Source organism: Prenolepis imparis, unplaced genomic scaffold (genome assembly GCF_030444845.1).
Source record: "Prenolepis imparis isolate NDT839.2.m4 unplaced genomic scaffold, iyPreImpa1.0 SCAF_5, whole genome shotgun sequence".
In the NCBI taxonomy this organism is placed as follows: Eukaryota; Metazoa; Arthropoda; class Insecta; order Hymenoptera; family Formicidae; genus Prenolepis; species Prenolepis imparis.
In genome coordinates this window covers 911,456-938,274 of record NW_028141163.1, presented here as the reverse complement: position 1 = coordinate 938,274, position 26,819 = coordinate 911,456, and the positions used below count along the sequence as shown (strand labels likewise).

The 26,819-nt window shown below is 39.0% G+C and overlaps 1 protein-coding gene across 4 annotated transcripts in view; it reads left to right on the top strand.

Annotated features, from left to right (window-relative positions):
- Ptc (protein patched) overlaps nucleotides 1-26,819 on the top strand; it is a 55,990-nt gene that overhangs the window by 11,285 nt on the left and 17,886 nt on the right. For 2 of the 4 annotated variants that reach the window (XM_083038715.1, XM_083038714.1), the window contains exons 1-2: nucleotides 7,236-8,580; nucleotides 18,626-18,818. In XM_083038715.1, the coding sequence (XP_082894841.1) occupies nucleotides 8,380-8,580; nucleotides 18,626-18,818 (394 nt within the window). In that variant the 5' untranslated portion in view covers nucleotides 7,236-8,379. Of the gene's footprint in view, nucleotides 1-3,369; nucleotides 3,565-7,235; nucleotides 8,581-18,625; nucleotides 18,819-26,819 lie in introns of those variants that run through there. The other 2 variants (XM_083038713.1, XM_083038716.1) reach the window with 2 other exon arrangements.

The window sequence follows — 26,819 nt, the reverse complement described above, 5'->3', positions numbered from 1 at the left end:
ATATTGTAGTTTTCTTTGGCTTTTATATAATGAAATGACATATCTATCTATTTATATTGTAGCATTACGGATTTTTTGCAAAATCTATAATAACCGAAATTTCATTCTCTGATTCATTTTGCGAATGCAACTTTTCGACAAAAATGCTTCTAATTAATCGTAATTTTCTTTCGTGTAATTTAAGAATCTTCCAGATAATTCGATAAATTTTGTGAGTTATATAGATTAATGCGATATAGTCGGTTTAATTATATGAACAGATCGTGATTTATTGGATATTAATTCGACATATTTTAAAATATTATATATATTATATGATTTCTCTATACTAGAATCCCCTGGCGAAGTAAAGAGAGAAAAAAAAAGACGCGTTCTAGTGTCCTCGAACGAGCTCCGTTAGAAATAGGCAGGGGTGTCTGCCGTATTAAAAGGTTAAAGGAGGACGGCAGTTGAAGCAAAGTGCGAAGTGGAGACGGGCCCCTTATAATAGCGCGTCTCATTAGGTGGTCTCTCGGTTTCGCCGTGGGTGGTCAGTCACTAACACTGTTTTGATATTAAGCATAGGACCACGTGAGTTACGCGTACGCCGTCGTGATGTACGTACGCACACGCAGAATCCAGCTTAAATCGCCGCGTCTTATTTAGCAGTTATGGCGCTTACATTTTCGAAAGTCGTATCTATAGAGACTATCCAAATATGTGCTTGTGCCCGATTTCAAAATTCTCGGTTAGAATAGAAGAAAAATTACTAAATCGATCAACAATATATTTCTACATCGAGAACTTCTCGTGCTAAAAAATTTTACATTCAAAAATGACCATTCGATACCTTTTCGAAACATTTTTTATATAGTTTGGATACGCAGACAGATAATTGCATGTAATTAAAAAGTTGTATACATTACAATGATTAAAATATTATTGGAAATAACAAGTAATTTATATTAAATATATTTTATCAAATAGATAATTTTTGTCTTCCTTAATTTTTCTAAGGTATTTCTGGTATTTACAATTGTGAAGAACAATTTAAAAAATTCGTTTGTATCTCGTAATTATTTAAAATATCTCACGAGAATGCAGACCCTTGTTCGTTGAATGCCTTTCGTTCATGATGTAATCCACTCTTCTTAATGAGAGAAGTGCGATGCTCTAACTCTTAATTAATACCATACATCGCACGTGTTTAAATATTATTAAGATATGCTGTTAATTATTTGTACTATTTGTCGATGAACGAGACGTTGTATACGATAGAGTTAAAACATTAAAACTTTAATTTATTATATGTTAACATATAATTAAATAAAAACAATAGTAATTAAAAAACATTATACGTACCATTAATACAATAATATAATAATGATAATATTGATGTTATGACACGAGGAATTTTTATACTTCAAGAAATAAAAGAAAGAGATCATGAAATTAGAACAGAAATAATAATATTTAAGTTTAAATATGCGAAAATATATTGTAATAAAGAACTCGATGAACTAAGCACGCACATTCAAAATTATCGCAAATTTACTCTTCTTTACAATAGAGATTATAATACTAGATGAAACTGAATAGAGACAGACCGTATTCACGATGGGTGGTATCGAACTGAATAGACAGTAAAGTGTCTGTCTGATACGTTTGAAACGCTAATTTCCTAAAGCTTTCCCTTGTATTACGGAGACATCCGTGTATCCATCATTGGGATCATTTAAGGATCGTCACAGGGAACCACGACCTTGCCGTTAGAATACAATAGGATGAAAAATAGCACACTGAATCAGGTTAAAAATTTTCTTGCCACATGTTAGGGACGAACAAAATCATTACAAGGAATCGTTAAGGAGTAATACAAAAAAAATCGCTCTATGCGAGAGAGAGAGAGAGAGAGAGAGCCTAAGAAAAAGAGCATTCAATAATACAATAATCTTAAAAGACAAAAAATATTTTTAGGTCAACCATAAAATATAAGTACAATGTGTGTAAAAATCTTTGGGAGATAATTGTAGCGTATGTTTTGAAATTAGATTAATCTTTTATTTATAAATTATTTTCTATTTTATTTCGATATAGTTTTTTCGTCAAACTAGCATATTACATTATAATATTTTTATATATTTAGAATTTGTAGTACTAATATACAATAAACTATCGTAAAGTTCTCTCCGTAAACAAAATTTTAAACTTTAAATTCACAGATAGAAAACGGTGTTCTCAAATAAAAATACACGATCTTATTTTTATTGAATATATTAGGCCCATTCTGAATCTTCTTTTACCGATAAAAGCGCTTTTAAGCATTATACAGTTTCTGTAACAGAAAAAGCGCTTTTATTGATAAAAGAAGATCCAGAATATATAGTATATATACATATATAAGAAAAATCTATTGGTATAATTTGCCAATATCTAATACATATATGTGATATGCTAATACAAGAATGAATTTGTCTCGACATTACGTGCAATTGCGCATAGCGCGGGAAAGGAATTGACGGGATTTTTCGCTTCTGACGTCATAATCCGATACGACTCTCAAACACCGTCCGAATTTCATGGTCGATCCGCCCCTGCCTTACGTATAACGTCGCCTCCGCTCCGCTCGGCGAAGCGAAGGATTCCGCCAAGTCGGATCCACCACGCGGAACAGAGGCGTCGGCCCGACCTGGGTGGTCCCCGTCCTACGCAAACAACGTACGTAGAGGCCGAGTCGTACGTCCTACGGACGACCAGGTATAATTCCCCTTCCCCGGGGCTTGCGGCGTGTCCGGGAAATTTACTGACTTTTTGGATTTCTCACAGGAGTGTGCTCGACACAATAGCCAAGTCTGCCGCTGTGACGATTCGTCTTACTAAATTCGTAGACCCGTCATTTCAGTCCACGTTTGCGGCTTACTGCTGGGACTTTACGGCCGCTTAACATCCCTCGGAATCGAACGAATCGTAACTATCGTACCCTACAGAGTGCCCTTGAAGTCTCAATCTATCTATTCGTAGGACGCCTTCATCCGTGAAACGTGGTCGTCGTGGATTCTAATCGTCTCGATTATGTCTTCGTATTTATAAGGCTCGATCATCAATAACAGCGTTATTTTAACGTTATAGTTTATTGCGTTCTGTGGATTATCAAAATATTTATCGCGTTTTGTGTCTCTCAAAGATTATATTTATTGTAGCAAGATATATCATATATTCAACAGAATCAAAATTTATGTACGAAAGATTAAAGTTTATAATATATTTCAACGTTGGACATACACACATTATTCTTATCGAAATAAAACACTCATAATATATTCTTCTTCGGATATATACAATTTGTTGTTTTTTCTCGCGTTACTCTAAAAAATTATAATTATTTTCCAGAGTTTCGACCATGACGCGCGCCGCAGTTTGAAGCCGAACGCGGCGCCGCTACAAATCCTTCGAGCTGAATTTACGATTTTAATTCGGGATAGTCACCGAGATGAGTCCAAGCGGATCCGTACCATGTATCCTGACCATATTGCTTTTCATTATGGCCCGCGGTGTGCCCTCGGACCACCGACGTCGCTGCAATTAGTAAGTCGGATATCTTCCTCTCCAACTCTTTCCTTCTCCCTCTCTTTCTCTCTCGTTCTCTGCCTCTCTCTTTCTCTTTCTCTCTCGTTCTATCTTTTCTTCCTCTTTCCTTTTTATTTTTATCCAATAGAGAGATAATATGTGAACATAATTCTGAAGATTAAATTGATAGTTTTAATTGAGATCTAGGAAAAAAAACATATATACTTAATATCCTTTTTCAAATCTATTAAATCTCAATAAAATATTAAGCTAAATAATAAAAAATTACTGATAATGATTTTAAGAATAAATTACTATATTCAATACACTAATGTTTAAATAATTAAGTCAATGAATTATATATTTGAATTATTCACATGAGATTTTCTGAATAACCAAAATCGATTATTACGCATACAATAATATTAAGATTAAAACACTCGATGTTATCCTAATTGTTGAAAGTAATTTAGATTACAAGGGATCAAAGTACGGTCGAATTAAGCAGTATAATTAAAATCGATATTTAATGTTGTTATATTTGTATTGGCCCGCTATATTTGTATATAATCACCTAAATATGTTTCGCCTTGACTCTCGAAATGCCCAGAAATCGTGCGATCGTAAGTGAGAGTGTTTAAGCCGATAGGAGCCGTCGTGTTCAGATTCGTACGATATAGCATTTAAAGTATATCGTTCTCGTGGCATTCTCGAAAAATTGCAACAGCGGGAGGTTTCGGATTCCTTCCGAAAAAAAAATCGTCGACTATCAACTGCAAGATTATTCTCGCGCGTTCTCCTCTCCTCCAGGAGGATGCGCCTGGAATTATGCGACGCGACATGCGTCCGTGAATCGACGAGAAACCACAGGCGGTTCCACAGGCGAGCGAGCGAGCGAGCAGTGCGCGCGCGCGCTGAATCAACCGCTATCTCGCTCCCGCACTCATTAAGCCGATACACCGGCGTCGGCGAAGATCAAAGCCCGTCTCCTACGGAGGACCGCTTAATACCGGGTGGCGAGTTAAGAGTGTCGTAAAAATTATTAACGGTTCCTCGGCGCGCGCGTTCGCCTCTTATCGCCGATCGACGGGGCGACCGCGGGGTGCATTCGTCAAAGAGGACACAATACGCAAAGATCCGCCTTTCTTTCTCCTTCGTCCTTTTTTTTTCGTCCTCCTCCTTTCCCTCTTCTTTCCCGAACAAATGGAGAGCATCTTGTATTTTTTTTATTTTTTTTATTTTTTTCATAGAAACAACGGCCACGCTCGAATAAAATCTCTCGATTCCGAAGGATATTAACATTCGCATATGCAAAATCATTTTTTTTTTTAAGTTGAAATAAGAATATTTATAAGTAGAAAACGCTTGAGGAAATATTTATATATGTAGAATACAAAAATTCTTTCTAATCATTCAATATATATTATTCTGTTTCTATTGCAATTGATACAAAAATGGAAAGAGTTTTTGGAGTAGAGAAACAAGCAATGTGTTATATATATATAACATAAATATATATTGTTGATATTAGATATATTTTAAAATAATATTTCGTAATATCGAATTTTTTAAATTGCACATATTAATATGTGTACGCGAATATGAAGATGCTTGATGAAGTCGTGTCGTTATGTAGATATTACGACGACAGTTTTAATACGTTCATCGTGCCGAGCAACGCTCTTCCGTGACGTGCCGGAAACAGCTGGTTTTCACTCCCACGCATTTACACATGTTGTATTCCCCGACAGGGAAAATGTCGAGCACAAATGTAGACCGATGCAAAAACGTTCCGTTGAAAAGACACTTTTAACTCGGTTATGGCCCTAAATGATTTACGATTATAGTTCGGCATGTACATGCAAGAAATGAGATGAAAAAATTGCTACGATAAAGATGAGAGAAAATTTCCTTATTATATAAACAATTCAAAATAAACGAATTATTTTTCGTTTCTCGTCTTACGCGAACTGTATCCATCGTATGTTACAATTCATCGCGCTATTTATTGAAATATATATATATATATATATATATATATATATATAATTAATTCAAATTATTATGCTCTTCGAATATTTGTTATAAATTTGTCTCGAATCAATAAACACTTTAATGATGAATTTCTTCAATGAATGATGCTGAATAATAAAGTTTTTAGGACAGTAAAATCAGCATTTAAAATCTTATATTATTATATTTATCGTTAAAAAGGTTTCTTCTAATTCGAAGCTTTTTATCTCACATGGGGATCGCGTACAATGTTTCGGGCTGAGAATCGGATGACTACATTTAGCGCCGAATAAGGCTTATGAATACAAATACGAATCTTCGACGGCGCCCTGGTATTGGCTCCTTGGTAATTCCCTCTCGTCCTCAAATGAACATGCACGTAAACAAACAGATGCACGACATGCGCATAAACAGAGCGCGGAGCAACGTGAAAGCGCCGAAGGATACGGAGAGAGAAACAGAAAAGAAAATACCACACGCACACGTATTCACGTACAGTGATGCCTAGAGATTTTACGGATCAAGCATATAGTCACCAATAAGATATATTGACGAGAGAAATTTTTTTATCGATCGACAATTTGTATTAACATGTTTCCTCTTCTGTGTGAATCTTGATATATTCTTTATAATCTCTATACTTTTGATTACGTTAAAATCTCGTTTGATTGATGTGTGAATCGCTTCAAAATTTTTCAGTATTTACATATTCTTATAGCTGCCTTCTTATAGCTAAGTTAAATCGGGACCAAACGTCAAACTGTAAGTGAAATGTTATTTTTACTATTTATAAATCATTTCATTTGTGCTCGCTTTTCTCGTGACGATATATGTAATTAGAAATTACATAAAGCGAGAAAGATTTAACGCGCTAGATTTTTTGCAAATTTTATATTTATATCTCTTGTTTTCCAAATTCCTGCACATTATTCTGTGCGTATATCGGGATACTTAAAGAATGTACTTATTGTTTTTCTGACATGAAAATATCTATCGTATTGACAATCGTTTTGATTCATCAAAATATTGCTATTTTACGAGATTTTGTATCGCGATTTCCTGTTAGTCGGTCATTACGCGCGAATATTTGAGGAATATTTTTTAGATAAAATTTTCGAAAAAAAATTCTTCGAGATTTCGTCCATCTAGGCACCACTGTGCGTTGTATCGATCCGCAGCTGTGTGTATCGTCATGCGTGTGCGTACGTACGTGTGTGTATGCGTACGTCGTGCGTCTCGGTGTGTGGGTAGTGTTTTTGCTCCGAGGAAAAATGGGAACGCGTGTGTGGTCTAGAGTCGGCTCCCCTCGCTAGTCCCCGGGTATCCTAGCAACGCGAAACGCCAAACGCCTCCGCCAATCGTCTCCGAGTCTCCGACACTTCGGTCCATCTCGGCTCCTCTCGGCTTCGACGTCATCTCCGCGCGCAGGAACGCATCGATCCGTGGGTGGACCGCCGTGTAAGGATGATCTTCATCCGATTCTCGATCGATCGATCGACGCGATGTGCGTCAACAACGCAAACGAGATGGATGTAGAATTTCTTAATTTATCGGTTCAGATCCATTGATTAATCTATACAGAAGTCGATATAATTTTCCATATTCAATTCCCTCTCATACTATACTATATTATTATTATATTTTTCTTAGCATCTGTCAAAATATATATATACTGATATTTTCTCTTAGTATTACGTGATTAAAAATTAATTTGATATAACGCATCGAAAGGCGCGGAATAAATTCATCATAAACGAAATATCGTGAAACGTGCGGGGCCCATGGACCCGGGGCTGCGTACGGGGTTGAATGTTTGCGCAGGCCGAGCGAGCGCCGTTCTGGAGAAGGGGAGGGGAGGTCGTCAACTATGGCCGGCGCGGCAGGCAGGCCACGAAAGAAATGTGGCAGCGCGTTTCGCTTAGTACCGACTTAGACTGCTCTAAGTGGCGGTCGTGTGCACGCCGGCGCCCGTCGTCGCACCATTACGCACGAGTACGCATCACCAGGACGCATCAGGGGCCCGTGCAGAGGGCCCGTCGCACTCTGCGAGCGCGTCCGGACAGCGACGACGACGATAAGTTTCGGTGGTGTGACAGTGTGACAACGAGAGCCGGGCCCCCACGGCTATCCGGCGGATTATTACGGCACGTGATCGATCCATACGCGGGAAAAAAAATACAATCTCGTTTCGCGATAAGTTTTCCTCGCGTTAGCGCCTTCTCGGCTCCATCAGTGAGAAAGAGAGAGGTGTTTATCGCGGGTAACCTAAAAACCGATCTCGTCGGCACAGTACATATATATCGGTAGGACGCGCGCGCATGCGCATCGCGGCACGCTATCCTCGTGCGCGAATTTCGAGCGAGGCGCGGGGTCACGTGGTTATTATTGTACGAAGCCGCGGACAGTGTTGGTGAACAAGTGCTCTCGAAAGGTGTTACGATTTCTCCAGGCAGTGAGTGTCCCGCGGATCGTTTCGGTCCCACGCTCGAGTTCGCGACACGTCGAGAGGAGAGAAAAAAAAGAGAGACGGCTCCGAAAAGAACACCGCGCTCCGATCTGAAACCAGATCGTTCGAGTCCTTATTCTCCCTCCAAAAAAAACCGATATTAAAACGTCAACGCGAAGTTATTTATTACCTCGAGGGTTGTCAGAAGACCTCTAGCAAGCCGCACAACGAGATCCGTAACGAGAGATCGATGAGAAATTGAAGATCGGTCGGTCGGAGTGTGAGCGAAGGAGATAGACGGATAGAGAGAGAGAGAGAGAAAGGGGGGCGAAGGTGAACGAGTTAGTAAAGTGCGGGCGAATGCATGACAGATCATGGTTTCCGTGTCCGGCCCCGTATCCACAGGGATCCTAGCGGAACGCCCTTCTGGATCGCAGGGCTCGCGGCAGAATGGTGGCGCGGAGGATGAGAAAGACGCCAAGGCGGCGGAAAACGCCAGGATCCGGCACGAGTCGGATCTCTACGTCAGGCCCAGCTGGACGGACGCCGCGATAGCGTTGGATCAACTCGAAAAGGTGAGCGTTCTCGCCCACTGCATCTTCTTTTTCCCCCTTTGTAATTCCTTCTCGACTCATCGACATTGCGTTCCGTTTTTTTTTCTTTTTTTTTTTTTGGTGGAGGGACTTATTACAAAAACAAAATCATTTTCGATAATAAACATCTCTTTTGATTTCTCTTTTCGGTATCTAATTAAATTGTTAATTATTTAGCATTAAAAGAGAGAGCTTTTATTACAAAATTTTGATATTAAAATCTGTCAGAAACTAGAAGCAACTGAACTAAATACTGTATAAGAGCGCACTATATTTTTTTAAAAAAACCAGAGTTTAAAGGTTTTCGATGTTTTTGAATTTTGACATTTGAAAAGTCTTTTCGTATGTAAATGTGATCAGAATCTTTTCGTATTAGTCAAGGAGAAGCAGAAGTAAAAAGGATTATATAAACATAATCACAAGAAGGTTGTGCATTTGTGAAATCAAGCTGATTTATATTCTTTATTATTCGTACAACATTTGTCGTAACATAACACAATTGATGCATAAATATAATAAATTATTTGTTTGAGATCTTTTCGCGGTTTTAATAGAGTGCAAGCGCCAAACAGATCTAAGAATCAATTGTCTAGTTTCATCATGAAAAATTTGAAAGAGGAACAAAAAAAAAGATGTCAAATACGTTTGTTAATCCTTTGCACAGGCATTTAAATCCATCGCTCGATATTATTTTTAATTGTTTAATTAAATTAATTCACGCGCGCATACAAATTATATATTATATTATACAAAAAAATTCTTCGTGTTATTTCGCCTATTAAAATTAGAGAAAAAACATACATACAGCAAGGGCAGAAGTGTAATAAGTTTAGTTCCGGCACATGGCGCGGAAAAAGTGTATATCGTAAAATTATCCTCGAGGTTTTTCACGCATGAAATACCACGTTAATGCTATACGTTCTTCCGTGTAGATACCGGGACTAATTAAAACGGTTAACTAATTTAGCGGTTCGCCGCGTCCGTGGAACGAGACTCGGTTCCGGGGAAGGATCCCCTCTATTCTTTTATCCCGGCACAACTAGATGTAGATAATAGCACGCACGCACGCATACATATACATATATAAGCGAGATTCGGTTCTTCAAGGATGTACGTAGAGATAAGCGCATGAATGCGATGCAAATTATATTGGCCGTTACTTCCTACCGGCGTCGCGTTATCTCCGATCGCCGATTAACGAGGCGCACTTTGATGATGGAGAAATGGGTTTTAACGGCGGTTAGCGCTCCCGACCCTTATCGTCGGCGAAGGGCCTCTCGAAAAGCGGTATTACAATTTGTGATTGTGTGCCGCCACGGCAAAATCATACTTCTCGAGATCCCAGCTCTCTTCCCTTTTCCCTTCATCGCACGCTTTGATATCTTGAATCATTTATCTTATCGCGGAAAACTTGTATAGGCCGATTATTTGTGGCACAATCAAATGGATAATTTTGTGTAAAAAAGATACAACAATCAAGAATGTAGAATATAAAAGCTTTCTGTAAGGCTTGCTTTCGAGAAATTTTTATCTCAAAGACAGTTCTTCATTCATATTGATTAGAGAGAAAGAGAGATTTGTTATATAATTAAATATATTACATATTAATATATGTAAATATTAAATTATATATATTAAATATAATATAAAATATTGAAAACTCTCATGCTGAAAATTCTAGCTTCCTCGAAATATAAAATTCCCGACTCTAAAGTAATATGCTCAATTGATCGTGACGATGACAATCACACCGATTTCCGAAATATCCTCACGCACGCACAAAGTTGAAGGAAGCTCGCACCGCGTTACGCATTAATAATCCGACCCATACGCATATCCTCACATGCCTCTCCGAAGCTACTCGCTGACTAGCTGTGAATTTTCACATACGCGGGTGGTCCCCCTTGATGCGTTTTTTCGAAGGTTCCAAATCGAAGGATCGACTTCCTGCCGAGAGTCGCGCCGAGTTCAAACGCGCCATCCCTGGCACATCTCTTCTGCAACCGAGAGGATCTCGTGGTATTTGTCGCTCGAGGGGAGATCGGGGTGAACCGAACGAAAATGTGCGCGGCACGTGAAGCGGACGGTATCACTTTTCAAGAATGCTCGCTTCGATACGGGACGAATCGCGCGTACTTTATCGATTCTCCTTTTCCTTCATCGATCGACCTCGAGAGTTTCCACGAGACGTTCCCGCGTTGATTAACCTTGCTGTCACTTTGTCTCCTCTTTATTTTAACATTTTTGCTAAGGAAGTACACAGAGAGAATTTTCTCTTAGAATTTACCCTGAAAATCATGGTAATCGTGGGACAATATGGAAAGAATTTTATGAGAATTTCTCAAAAATAATAATATATATCACAATAAAATATAAAACATGTTTAATTTTACTAAACTGCATAGTAAAATTAATCAAACATATTTTATTGTGATAAATATTAATCAGAGAAATTCTCATAAAATTCTTTCCATACCATATTGTCTCACGATTACCTTTCAAGGTAAATTCTAAGAGAAAATTCTCTCTGTGTATTCATTGTTCCGGCCAATTACCAATTAGAGACAATATATTTTTTCCGCTTCTGTAACAGCCTCATTTCTAAAGATGACGAGAATTCTTTCGCACATATTATATTTTTTGTTTAATCCGAGAGAGATCATTACAAGTTTGTTTTTGTGTGCAAAGATGCTCTTTAATTTAATTTATCCACGTTATCTTTAATTTCCATTACGCTACATTAAATGCGCGTCGGTGCTATTTTCAATTGCGTTCGACGTATCCCGGCCGATGGTCCGAGAAACGCGCACCTATATAATAAGAGAGGCGAAGCGGAGTAGCCAGGCCTCGCGAACTTTTTGCTCGCGATAGTCGCGCTGGGTGGCCGCACGAGCGATTTCCACATCGCGGATGTACCGGGTCGTCCCTTTGAAATCGATTACGTCTTCATTAAGAGCGGCTTTGCGAATTATAATTTTTAGCGTTACAATAAAAGGCTACAGTTTTGTTATAAAATTATTTAAAAATATCCATTCTATTTGCAGTAATTTTTTAAACCATATTTATGACATTCACGCAATTGTCTTTTTTTTTTTTTTTAGATTAAGAGATCTAAAAAATTTCGTCAACAGTTATATCGAAAAGTTGACGAATCTTAGTTGGATGAAGATATATTAATTAAATAGTATTTTATTCGATAAATATAGTTTAATTATTTAGCTTGACTTTATACAGAAAAATTGTTCGACGGTTTATTTTTGTTTTAAAAAAGTCAAACTCTGATGGACGCACCTTTCCTTGATCGTCTCACGAATTATCGTATACCCGATGATAGAGCGAAAGAATTTTCGGAGATTCCTCGCGCGCGATTGCACAATCGAGAGACGCGATCACCGGTGAAGCGGATGGAGAAGCGATGACAGTCGGGATGAGTGGGACAAAGAGACCAAAATTCGAGGTCGATGCTCCACTTTTCTTCTCGACGACGAGGCGGCTCTCGGCCGCAGAAGAGAATGAGCCTCTTCGTGCTTCGCGTTTATGCCGAATGAGTCAGTGAGTCAGTGGCCCCGGCCTCCACAAGGCGAGCGTGCGCGTGTGTGCCCACGTGGAGAGACGTATATGCATGCATATACGGACTGTTTCTCTTTCTCTTTCTCTCTCTTTCTCTCCCTCCCTTCACAAAGAAGGGAGACTGACTCTCTCGGGAGGATTTATGTGCGGGATGATAATGGAACGTGATGGATTAGTTTCGTCGGGGGAATATCGAGGGGTACATGTACGCATGCGTGTGTGCATGGAAGTGTGGCATATGTTTCTTTGAAAATAATGCTATCACTCTATATTTTCATATCTTTATCCGTATACCTTAATCTCCTGTGAATCGACTTAATTTGGAGCAGTTTGCTCGATATTAATACGGAAAATTCGATGAATTTATCGTTTTATTGCTCCTATTTTATATTGAAGCTTTCAACAATTTTTTTCTTTCATTTTTATTTCTTTATTAGTCTTACACATATATGAAAAATGTTTCTGTCCAATCTATCGGACATAAAAATTATATTTTAAATCTTTCTGCTGTGCAAAAATTATTTATTTGCAAATTTACAAGAATGTGTGTGTGATATTTAAAATGCCAAACTATTTTTTCCCACGATACGAGAGTTCTTTTACATATCGGATGTTGATTTTTTGATTCACATCAGATAAAATGCGATGGTGTGGTTTCGCTTTTAACGAGCCGCAAACACGTTGATTTATTCTCATGAATCGATTTATTCTCATTGAGAATGTGCAACTCGATCGCGTCGGATCAACCTTGGCCTTGCGTCGCATGCTTGCGCGACCCCTCCTCCCTCAAATGTTTACAAAATACGTGGATCCGTTATCATCATCACGTCACACATACGCGCGCGCACGTCAGAGTTCATTTACTCCAATTTGTTTATGTTCACTAGAGACGACACAGCCACGTGTACTGGCCTCGACCTGCTGTATCATCTCGCGTTCGCAGACATCTGCGTATGCGTGCGTACGCGGAAAGGATGTTGTTGTTGACTCGTATGAAAAGTATTTGCTTATAATTAAGCCTTTTATTTAATTTTCAATAAAGTAATTTATTTCAGCTTCTTAAAAAATTAAAATTAAATCGCAAGGTTCTCTAGAGATGTGTTTACGCTTACGAAATTATTATAGAAAATTATTTTAATTATAAATATAAATTTCTTTAGAAAAAAACAGACGCACTCGATTGATACCAGTAGGAAATTATCGGGTCCCTTGAATCTGATTTCTGGGATTTTTTAAATAAAAATAGAAATGTATTTTTTTGAAGTCACAATTATTTGAAAATAAAATGTATTTGTAAAAGAGAATTCGTAATAAAATTCCAAAGGAAACACGCACAGTATCAGGGGTCATTGTCATTAATGACTTAATAGGATTTGGAGTTGACTTTCTAGCGATGTTTCCGAAGGAAGAAGAGACTCTTAAATATATACATCGCGCGCGCTCCGACTGCTACTGACCGATCCGAGAGACGAAAACTCATAAAGATCACGATCGAAGATAAACGTTGTATTTGAACGGCACGAAATAGCGTACGGGCACAGCACTATGTATTCCGTAATCTGTGTCTTAATTTCTGGCAGCTTTGAAAGCGGCCATCGTGTGTCGGTGCGGCCCACAATACCGGGCATTCACGCACGCACGCACGCGCGCTTGCGAGCGTACGTGTGTGAGATTAAAGGGCGCCGACACTATGTGTATGAGAGAGAAACTTCCAACACTAATAATACCTACGAGAGGGTGGAGACGTGCGGCGCGCGCACCGCCTTGAAGGCGACCCGTGGAAACTTGTCCACGTACAAGGTGTTCCAGAAGCACCGAATGTCAAAAAGAAAACTCGACGTACAAATATAATTTTTTAAAATTAATTGTAATCAAAAAATTTAAAAAAAATGCGTCAGTGTTTACTACGAAAATTTCGAAATATTAAAATTAATTTTGTTACATGTTAAATAATCCAATAAACGCGAAATTAATTGGGAGTATCTTATCTGAGTATGAGATTTTATGAGAGTAATTTATCTGAATATCTATAATAATATAGATAATATATATTTCTCTCTTCGGTTCAAAAATCAAAATCTAACGACAGATGATAGTTTCTTTTTAAGATTTTGTCTCAAAGGGAACAGACACCACATTTATCGTAGAATATGTACATTTGCTGAGAAGATGCTGTATTTCTAAGATACTCTGTATACAGTGTGAGTCACGAAACTGGGACAGGCGGAGTCGTCTCTGTCCTCAGGAGAGGAAGATGAGACGAATAGAGTTTAATTCTATTTTACCTAGAAGTTCATCCCTCCAGCTTGCGGCTGGGGAGAATGCGGTCTTTCTTCTTTTACGTAAAACCGTACACATATACGCACACACTGTATTTGAAGCTTATTTATACGCGAGAAGCTCAACATTTTTTTCTCTCTTTTACTTGAATATTTATAAATACATTTTTTGACTTACACAATAGAATGATTTACGACGATTCTGTCATCGAGTCCTGATTGAAACGTTTCGGACTTTTTTTGCCATTTCGGAAGGAAAAGGCAAGGGAAATGAGTCGTAACGTACCATTACCTGTGAGATCAGACCTGAGTACAGGTGCGGATCGATTTTATGAGCTTTCCTATAGGCTTGAATTTTTGTAAAACGACGGGAAACTTTCACGCGTCCTTAACGCGTGAAAAATTATAAAGACACCGACCGTCACGGTTTTTCTCAAATTTCATCGAGTTGCCGATCGGCAAAGGACAACCGATGAGGAGCGCGCCGGGCACCGGTGCGCCTATATAAGAGGTCGGTCCGTCCCTTTCATCCTTGCTGAAGATGTACGCCCACACGACCCGGCGTCGTTCGGACGCCTTTCATCTTCCGTCCGTCGCGCTTGTCCTGTGGCTCTGTACCTGTGGCTTCCGTTGCATGTATACATATATGCATGTGTGGCGTGTGTATATATATGTATATCTGTGGAATCCTGAAGTTTCAAATAAAATTCTTCTCCACTCTGTCAACTTTATGTTACAAGATCGTTCGAAAGTCACATCTTTCTTCCGTATTTCTTCCAAGCCATTGACCCTTTCTTCAGTGGTTTACGACTTTATCCTATACATTGAGGAGACTACTTTTCCACGTTTTTCAAGTTTTTTTATCACACACAAGTTCTATCAGATCAATCGTAATCTAAAAAAATCATTTTTATCTTCTTTTTATTTTTTACACTTATAATTAGTCGCCAGAAACTTTTTTTAATGATATATCAGGAACTTTATAGCTTTGGGGGGAGAAAACTATATTAATTAATCGAGATTCTAAAAATGTAGCATAGGAAAACGAATCGCGAACGAGGTTCGAAATATACGTATAAGCAAGAAAGAGAGTTTGCGCGATTATCAACATCTTTCGAAAGCTCGTTACCAAGTTCGACCTTTGAGTTTCCCTTTCGGATAGACATCATCGTGGAATTCCTCGGTCGATTAGAGCGCCGGTTCGGATCGAGTTTCTTGCCACGACACTTTCGAGCCGTACCTACCACAAGAATCTCTTCGTTTATCCGGCCGGGCCGCGTGCGTAGTATAAGCGTACCGCGTGAGTTACGTGCACGCGCATACCGAGTATCTTGGAATTCACGACGTGACTGACAAAAAAATTGCTGAAATCCGCGGTGTTTCGTAAAATGTGTTAATTTTTTGTAGGCAGAGCGTATAAGGATCTCTTCGTTCTAATTAATATAAAAAATTGATATCTTCATGAGAAATAGAATTAGCAATTAAAAAAATTTAGAAAATATTACTATCATCTCTTTTTGTGTTATCATTGTATCTTACGTTTCTATTATACGAGTATATTAGTATAATTGGCGGATGATAAGGTAAAAGAATCGCAACAAAAGTAGAGACGCGAAAAGGGACCCGACAAAGAGGCGAGGATAAGAGTGTTCGAGTGGTCGATCGGGCTCGTCTCTCTTTCTCGAGGAGAAACACTTGTGGAGAAGAAACGAGTCGCGAGAGAGAAGCGAGGCGATCACCACCGCGTCGCCGCGTTTAACGAATTTATGTTACTTGTACTTTTAATGTTTTTTATGGCGCGACACGAGCTGCGCCGAGAGATAGCAGACAGCATAACAGGATCTTATGTCAACGACGGTGGTCTCCGCGCCGCGAGCTTGTAATATGTAGATACTGCCCAACCGCCGGCAGAAACCCCATAAGGCCCGCGGTGAGAGAGACCACTTACGGGAAAAAGAGGGGAACCCTCTTTGTCCCTCTCTTTCTCCTTCCTCGTTTCCCTCTCTCGTGCGCTGCCACGTGTGTGTGTGTGTATGTATATGTGGACGTTATATAGACGTCTCGAGAGCGACTCGTGGCGTCTCGACTTCCTTTTACTTCTTCTTCTTCTTCGTCCTTTCGGTTTCTTTCTCGAAACGGTCGGTGAAAATACCGGTGTACGCTCTCTCGCTAATATACAGGGTGTCTCGTACAACGAGAGACCTTCATTGGTATAGATTCACGGAATAATGAATGCTCAGAATCGACATTTCGCACTTATATTTAATTATATTTAATCTTTTTTTATTCCTAATATTCTTGAATAAATTTTTTTAAAATGATTTTTAAGGAAATTTTAAAACTATTTTTCTACAGACTTTCTTGCAAATCTCTTGGAAACTATACATCCGAAAATAACAGTATTATTTTTCTTTCAATAATTTTCAGAAAATATTTCTTTCATAATACAGCATCGCGTTATGTGTTTCATCGCACAGTTCTCTCTTGATTTCCTGTGTTCTATTATACATATTTATGTACATATATTTGATATATATTATATACATGCAGTATGCTATTTGCAATGAAAATATATATATATTTTTTTTTAACACAGATTAGAGTCTTATTATAATATTAAATATTGAAAAATATATGCTGCGTATTTTTCGGTACAATTCTAAAATAGCGCGGTTTGGAGTATGCATCACGATGAGCTGTACCAGCTGTACTCGTAATCGCGTTATCTATGCATCTCTCCGAGGAAAGCTTTAGAGGGCAAAAGTCACGCGGAAACGCAACGCTGGTACGTCGGAGCGCGCGTAGCGCGGTGGGCCCCGCCGCGTGTTGTTAGCGGGCCCCTTCGCGGCACACCATGTGGCGGACGTGGATTGTCCGCGCCGCGCGTCTAGAATTACCCCCGGGGCCCGTGTAGCCGCAGGCCCGCGCCAAGAGAGTTAATTGGCTGGAAAACCTTGCTATCCGATACTCGACGCAGCTACCGCCCCGAGATACGTCGCCCCGCGTAATCCATATTTTCATCTGTCAGCCGTTGCGCGCGCGCGTATACATTGTGCCCCTCTCTTAAAAGATAACTGTACCTCGCGGTGTGCAAAAGGCGGCGTTAAACAGATGTGATGAGTAAGAGGCGACTTTTTTATATTTCGATTGCGGCGTAGAGCGCGTATAATTACATTTTTTTTAATTATAATTTTATTCTTGTAAAAATAATTAGAATGTTGGGTGAAAAAAATAAAGGCGTATTATGTAAGAACTCGGGCATAATTATTATTTATCACAAATTGAACAGTGTTTGTCTTGTTATTATCAAACAAGAAAGAGGAGACGAGGAAGAACTAGCTCTTTCCACACACAATCGACTTCTCTCTTTTCTTTTCTTTTCTTTCTGGATTAGACATCTTTCTTCCTCCTCCCAACTCGAAAGATAGGCATTGTTGCGGGTGGTCCATGGTACATATTGTCAGAGCGGCCACCAGGTAGTGTGGCAGCGTTGCCGCTCGCAATGTTGCAAGCGTGGCTTTCCCTCCCTCTCTCTCTTTACCCTTTCATAAGGCCCCGGCTTCTTGTATGATCTCTTCTCTTTTCATATCTTTTCTCTCTCTTTCTATATTCTTTTCTTCTTTTCTTTTGATTTTATTAAGCAGCCGCAACCTCACTCTAAAAGCTCGAACTATCATTCTCTGCCTCCTTCCTTCTCCCTCACTCTTCTATTTTGCTCTCATTTTTTCCCCTTTCTAGTGTTTTCACCACTTGTCATTCTACAAACCCATGCGACGAATTTAAAAGCCTCGGTACACTTTTATCCTTACGTTTGTCTCTGTGACAGATGCGTTCGCTAATTTTTCCCAGAAGCCAGCTGCATCCGCTGTTCTTATTCTGCTGTCAGATAATTTTATCAATTTAAAACTTATCTCGAAAGATGAATAATAGAAGTATTTAAAGCTTCTGAGATTGCTCTTCATAGCTATATATCGATATCAGAAGAGAGAAAGGAAATGAAAATTTCTTGTTTCTTATACTATATCGTCGAATTGGATGAATATTAAATCGATATCTGCGAATCCGCGAGAACGTGATGATTTTTACGTGAAAATGCAATATCTGTATACAATACAATGACAATTTTTCCATGTACAACAACATCACGAGTTTCTGATCTTTTTTTTTTTTTTTTTCAGGGGAAGGCGGAAGGTCAGAGGTCAGCGGTGTGGATCAGGGCGCGATTACAGGATCAGCTAAGTCAGCTGGGTTACTTCTTGCAGAGGCATGCAGGAAAGGTGCTCTTCGTGGCTGTTCTCGCCCTGGCCACGTTTTGCGTCGCCCTCAAGTCCGCGCAAGTCAACAGTAAAGTCGATCAGTTGTGGGTGCAGGGTAAGTGCGACTATCATGTACACATGTACTCTATTCTCATCTTTCAAGGGTGCTCTTTAATGATCATTACAATGTGATACGATAAGAGCTCCATATTCGCGTATTACGTTCCGTCGTGAAGACGTGTGAATATATAGGGGGATTAAGATAATAGGGATACAAAACATACACAACGAAGAAATAAGAAAGTTTATTTACATCGCGTTTATATGCATATTTCTTTATATTTTTATATTTTGTTTTTAATAGAAGTCGTATATATAATTCTTTTAATTCTAAAAATGAAAACAAGGAAAATTTTTCTTTGTTACAAAATATACGTATATATTCGCTAATCTTCCCGTAAATAAGTGATTTGATGGTTACACGATTAAATTATTCGTTGTATGAATCTTGTCTGAAATGCGTCAAGAAAATGCAACGGAAGGAAACGAATCAGTGTGAGAAAATCGCGTCGGATCGATTATTCCCGAGCGGGGTGCTTGATTTTGCCCCTTTCATTTGCCAGAAGCGAGACCGTAAATTTTCACGGCGCGCGGCGTGGAAAACGGAGCGGGGGGGGGGGCAGAAGCAAGAAGGACAGAAAGAATAAATCGTCTGCGGGGGGGCAGGAAAAGGGGGAAAGAATAAAAAAAGGATACGCGTTGCGCTGGCAAAAAGAGGGAAACGACTCGAGCGGAATCTCTTCCCCACCACGCGATACATTAGTTGCACGCTGGGTGGCCCCTCTATATTTATCCATGGCCCGAACGTTAATTCGAACACCCGTTGCTAACTTATATATGGCGGCGCGAACGAGGGCGGCCGTGAGGAAAAGTCTCGTTTCAGGACGTTTTTACTTCTATTCCATTTGTACAATGCAATAGCTTATCAATCACAAATACGTTAAACTTCGAGGTCTGTCGGAGTGTCTTATCACCGTTCTGTAATTCTGTATATGTTGAATTTTCACATTCTTCAATGGTGTTACATAGAACTGCATAAATGAATCATGTATTTGACACAAATATACAAAAGTATAATATTGCAACTGGGAAATAGATTAGGAAAATCTCATATTTTATTGGCATTTATTGAGGATTTTTTGAAAAAATAATTATTATATTTTATATAAATTATTTTATTTTTACATAATACGTATCACATATCACACACATCTGCTTTGGACAAAAAATTTATTTAATAAAATATTTATACACATTAATGCAGCAAACTAGAAATAAAACGGTAAAACGTTGAGAAAAATTATTTACAAGTTAAAATTTTCACATGAAATTCGCGTTTGCTGAAATATATGTGTGCGTCGATTAGTTTTGGAAGAATTGAGATGTGCTCTTTATGCTCGAGATGAATTTCTCGTTAACGTACATTCGCGCCGCAAATTGACGGAACATTCCGTTCTGTCGGGGCTATAGAGAGAAGTTGCCTCGTTGATGTCACGGGTAACTGTATATAGAGATCCTTTCGTTGCGCTCGACTTGGCACGAAGAAACGCCAAGTCGTGTCCCGGTTTTCGATCGGAGGGAAGATATTACCTCGGACCTCCTAGATCGAGGACTAATACGTCCTCGAACGAACGTTCCACGTGACATTTCACCCTGTGAAACTTCACACCTGACACACGTGTTTTTTAATATGTACAAAACTCCACGCGAGAGAGAAGGCTGCAAGTAAAATTTCGATGGCTCTAGCGTTTCTCACAATTTTCGATTTTTTTTTTCTCAATTCCAGAAATTCCAAGAATTTAACGGATAGGTTTTCAGATAAGATATTTTTGACAGCACACACATTCATTAGATATTAACGTTGAAACCTGTTTACCGGGGGAATTGATAAATTGGAGAGGAATTGATATAGTGAATGGTATTTTTTTTCGGACGATGACCGATATAACACTTTGACACTTCACGCGTCAAAATTTTTTAGCGATTCTCGTTTCTCGGAAGCACGTTTCGCGCATAAAACCAGCATTCTTTCCACCTTTCACGACCGACGACCATTGAACGATCGGTATGCGCCCGATCGGTTCCCGCAACTACGAAAGTCGCAACCCGATCGCCGACGGCAATCACGGCGATAAACCCGCCGCTGTTAAGGATTTATAAGGATCGTTAAAGGAGGCGCGGAACGCGTTGGATTTGCGATCTTGGCCCGAGGCTCGAGATCTTCGTCTTTCGATATTTTTTTTTTCTTTTTTTCTTGCGCCATTGTACGATTGTGCGGCTCAACGGCCTTCGAGGAATTTATATTATTTTAATTATATTGCGTAATATGATTTACATGTACAGTGAGAGAATTTTCTCTTAAAATTTACCCTGAAAATCATGATAATCGTGGGACAATATGGTATGGAAAGAATTTTATGAGAATTTCTCTGATTAATATTTATCGCAATAAAAATAATGATATCACAATAAAATATAAAACATGTTTGATTAATTTTACTAAACTGTAAATATTAATTAGAGAAATTCTCATAAAATTCTTTCCATACCATATTGTCCCACGATTATCATGATTTTCAGGGTAAATTCTAAGAGAAAATTCTCTCTGTGTATACTTATACATCATATACATTGTTACGTGACTTTTTCGTAAATAACAGAGAATAACGCAGAATTAATCTCTAATTAAATTTAATTTTTAAATCATGATTTAAAATTATTTTTCTCTAAGAGGTAGCTTTTTTTTCCTTGAAAAAGTATTTAAATGAGGCAATATATTCTCGCAAAGCGCAAAGTACTGACGTCTAGAATTTTTTATACAAAGTACAACATATTAATAATAAATCAGAATGATATACTTCACGAATTATTGATGATTAATTAACGATTTGAAATCGCGTCGCAAATTAATGATCTCAAATGTAGAGCTGCAATAATTTCTTGAACAATAAAATGACGAAGCATTTCGATAAATAAATAACATAAAATTGGCGTCGAGAAATTAATGTTTGCAATTGAGGGAGCATCGGCGCCTGAAGGGTCAATCGTCCGATTATTTTCTTTCGTTGTACGGTAGCGATTTAAATCATCCCTTGATTATACGAAAGAGGGGAGGAGGAGGCAATCGTCGTCGCATCATACGCGCGCGGCTCGTGGTGGCTCGATCGTCCCTTCTGACAATGAGAAGACTACGCCCGCATGTTCCGATCATGAATACGACGACGCAAGTCACCTCACGGATATCCGGTATCGGATAGAGGCTCGCGCGCATACGTCGCCGTCTCGTAGCACCGGGCCCCTGTCCTGCCTTTGCTGAAGGTGCTGTATCCATTTAACGTCGCATAATTCTTCCACTACTTTTCTGCATCGGTATCTCGGTAAATAATCCAAGCGTGACAGACGAGACGTATCTCTCTCTCGCAAGAATGTGCCTGACCCCTAAAACAGGGAGACATCGGGGTCCCGTGTTAAACTTTCATATAGATAATATTAAGCAAAAGAATCGATATATCTTTTGTCGCGCATTGTCATCTAAATATCATCTAAATTTTTGTAATTAAAATATTTCGCAGTATTTTAGTACTCTCTAAAATAGTGTATCGTGATCATCAACTATAATATACTATCTAATTTTGAGTTGTATTATGAATCGCAATTTTCTTGAAATGATGTATGGAAAGAGAGAATTCGTAATCGTGAAGGAGCTGACTCGCTGACACATTCGACGTCGAACACGACGTATTCGTTTGTGACACTTATTGTTGAGGGAGCCGAGCACGAGATCGGTGAATGCAACTGCAACATCCGGTGCTGCAAAGCGTGAAGTATCGGCTTTCAATCACCTGCTCACTCGTACCTATACCTATACGAGCACTTCCTTTCGTTCCGCCGAATTCTTTGTGCTATTCTCGAGGTGAGAGAAATGGAGCGGTTATTGATATTGCAGCGAGAAATGTAATATCGTCTCTATAGGATCGGCGAAAGCTATAGCAAAATGAAAAATACAATAGAACAAAAAAATTATTTAAAAATATGAAAATGAAAGAAAGTTGCGCGTATCGTTTTCTATTAAATGCGTTGTTTCTATTAATTGAGTTGCAGCCCAAAAAATGTAATACCTATTTTTAAAAAAATAAATGTTAAGCTACGCGAAATATTTATTAAGAGTATTTCCAGATACGAGAGTATATATAAAAATCGTTTACCTTAATCTCAATACACATAAAATCGCCGTTGTTTACGTTTGTCCGAGGAAAAAGATTCTCGCTTCGAATCGCGAAATCCGTGAATTCCACAATACACAAACGCGATTGCCGGAAGGTTAAGCAGAAACGTGAATGGCACACGCGCCAATATATCCGTTCTCTTCTTTTTCTCCATCCGCACAAAACTGCGTGTGGCGGGAAGCGTTTAGCATTCACAGAGAGGAGGCTGGAGAACGCAGTGCGGTGAAAAAAGACGAGAATAGCTTATTTTATCTTTTATCTCGAATAAGAGAGCAACAATACGTACAGGACGTTTCAAGAAAGATTCGCTTTCCCAAAATGTGTACGAAATAATTTGTTCCTTTTTCTTTTTTTGAATCAAAATTTTATTTCTTGGGAGGTAAAAATTAATTAATTCGTTTTCAATTTTGCAGATTATTATTTATACTTTATATCTATTTTTTAAATTTAAAATTGCCACAGATGTAATTAAATACTTGTAAAGAAGCATGTAGATTAAATTTTTTTTCAAATTAATGTACGCGCGAATAAATAATTTATGAAACATTAAGAGAGAAAGAGAGAAATGCAAAGTGATAAAAAAATAAACATAGAAGCAAGTAAATGTCCCGTAATTATATGGCTCTTTCTTGATATTACCGTCCATTACGTAATTAATTTTCTTTTACACAGTAAACATCTCTGTTATTTGTAAACTCGGTCTTGTTGTACAGAAAATTTCTTGTAGCAACGCGGAAAGATTGCAACCTATAAATTACAATTTCTTCATAACACATTCATTACAGACATCTCTCATATAACACATTCATTAGGACATAATTTGCATTCACTGCCGCTAACTACAGGATGCAAAGTCGAAATGAGAAAACTAGGAGACACTGATCAACCGGTCTCTCTCGTCTCTCGAGTGCTTTAATATATATGACTTGATTCAGAATTAGAGCCGATGTGAAGAAATTACATAGCGGAGCGGAATTATTCGCATATCGGTGTGCTTAGGTACGTACAGGGTGTCCCAGGGTATTGCGTCAACCTTCATCTTTAGAGACTAGATTTAGAAACACAAGATACCGGGTCAAAAAAAACACAATTAATATCCTTCTCCGATACGTGCGAGATAATTGAGAGAAATTGGTCAGTTTGCTAATTACCGCCTAATTACCGCTTGATTAACGTCTCGCAAAAAAAGCGCGGCGAGAGTAAATAAACACTTGGTGTATGTGTATATTACGTAGCCTCCTCCCCTCCGATCGCCAAGTTCCGATGACTATATAATCCGTGCGATATCGTCGCGCGCGCACGCGCGTGCGTGCGTGTAGCGGTCCACGCGCGTGCAACAATGTACAGCGAGTAAACAGAAGATGAGATCCTCTGTTTATACGGCCGGTCGGCCGTCCGTCCGTCGGTGCAACAACAACAGATTCCTGGTGGGTCTTTGGACGACGGTCTCTTCCACCTCACTCTCGCCGGCCTTTCTCGCTCCGTCCTCTTCCTCGCGTGTGCTCTTTTTCTCTTTTTCACGGCCTCTCTTTTTCTCCCGATCTCCCTCGGAGATCGTCTGCCTCTCTCACCTCTCTCTCGCCCACTGGAAGACATGGAGGCCTAATGAAGATGTAAGCACTCGGGCCGGCCCTCTCGTGCACGGTCGTGCTTTCGTCCTCCGTCCGTCCTTGTCGCACTAACGCGACAAGGCGGCTTCCTTGGCCCTGTACAGGTCGTTCCAAGTGCGTCAAGTTGATGGGGCTACTTTTCTCTAGTTCCTCATCTTCGATAAATTATCATTTTCTGCGGCGCGATTAATTAATTAATACTGTCAATCCAGTTTTTATACATATAATTTTTATTCGTAATAACTTGAAAAGATTCACAGGGAGATACACTTTTCTTTTATCTAATTTTATTTAAATTATTTTTATTTAATAATAAATTAATTTAGCAACAAATAATTTCTATCTCTTCGCAGTTTGATCAGATGTTTAATAGAGAGTTCATGAGATTTAAAGTCTAGTAATATTTTTGAAAGCCTTTTTGGCATTTGGACGCGTAATCCTCTCAGGTTTTCCAATGGGATTAAGATTCGCCATCTCTTCTATTGTAAAGGGGACAACATAAACAACCTCACACAGCGGGGGTTGTTTACCAAAACCCGTTAAGGAATACAAGATTAACATCTAAGAAAACGGTCGAAGAAAACTTATTTATTTGACTTTGGGATTATACTTATTTAGATACATGTCATATGCAAAATTTCTTGATAATATAATTGCGAACATGTGCAAACGTATAACATTTTAATGAAAGCGGAAAACAAATACGGCAAATAGGCTGATAATACAAGTAAATTGATACCTACATTGAATCGGCAGATTGAGTACACTGAATAAATCGAAAAAATTACATTTTTAAGAGATAATCTGTATATGATGCGCGACTATACTCGTATGTATGTAAGGCAGAAATGCGAAATTAGTTTGATATGCACAGAAAAGGCGGTTATCAAAGACCGGTATTTATTATGATCCATTCAACTCGATCGTGACTCTTGCGTGTGTACAAGCCTGTTATTGACGAGATAAATTAGCAAGATGAGATATATGAAACAATAAATCAGAATTACAGAATAATACGCGAGCCTTTGTTTTTCGAGAAAATTGTATTTAGAAATTTGAGATTTCGCAATTTCTTTTCTCTATTTACAATTTTTAATTGTATCATATCATATTAGGTCGATGAATTTGCTTTTAGTATCAGCTATATCAGGATATAAATACATATACATAACAATTCTGTTTTTAAAAATGGAGCGGTTTTTGATGCTTACAGATGACTCATTTATTTTGATTATTCTTTTAAAATAAGATGTTAAATTTTGTATTCATGGTTTAAGAAAATTTTATTCTGTGTTCTTCGAGTTTGTGTTCCCACAAAGCTGTGAACTTAAGCAATCGCAATATGAAAGTATGTTAAACTCTCTGCTACGCATGTAATTTGTTTTCTTTCTTCAACCTTTGTAGCTTTCGTTTTTAGGATGCTTGCGTCCTCAGAAAAGCATAAATTTCGTATTTGTTTGATTTAACTTGTCTCCACGAAGTTTTTCAAACTCTGCAGAAAATGATTTGGCTTAAATAATATTTTCGAGATGAAACGATCTCTCTTTCTCTCCGAAAGATTCGTCGAATTTTCCGCGAAACGTTCGCGAATGAATGGTCGGTACTGCGATTGATGCGCGTTGATGACTGATAGTAGAGATAGAGGAGTCATGCGGGAGAGGGTGGAGCAGCTACTACTTTCTATAGGAACTCTTCTGTGACTCCTTTTACCGACTATTCCTGACGGAGTGCCGAGAGAGCGGCGGAGACGATTGTGAGCGACGGCGGAAGGGGTCGGTCGGCAAAGGGGGCGAGCACTGGGCACCGGGCCCCGGGCCCCGCGACGAAGCTTGACTCTCCCGCTCGACTCCGGCTCGGCTCGGCTCCGACTCTCCGGAGAGAAGATCCGAGAGACTCGGCTCAGGCACGCAGGCCCCACCGCTGCTTGGCTGGCTGGCTGGCTGGGTTGGCTTGGCGTACAGAGAGAGCCCACCGGGCCACCCACCGCGACCATTCACCGGAACCGAGCCCCATCCATTCCCAGTGACTCTCATCCGGTCGCGGTAGAGATCCACGAGAATCCCGATAGGAAAGAGACGGGGAGAATCGATTTGCTATCCTCGAGATTGTTAGGGCAAATGACTGAGGATTTTTTTAAATCTCACTTGCTTTGTTAATAAAATAAAATTATAATAATATATGATATTACGCGCGTACAAATTTTCAAAAGCTATAAGGACT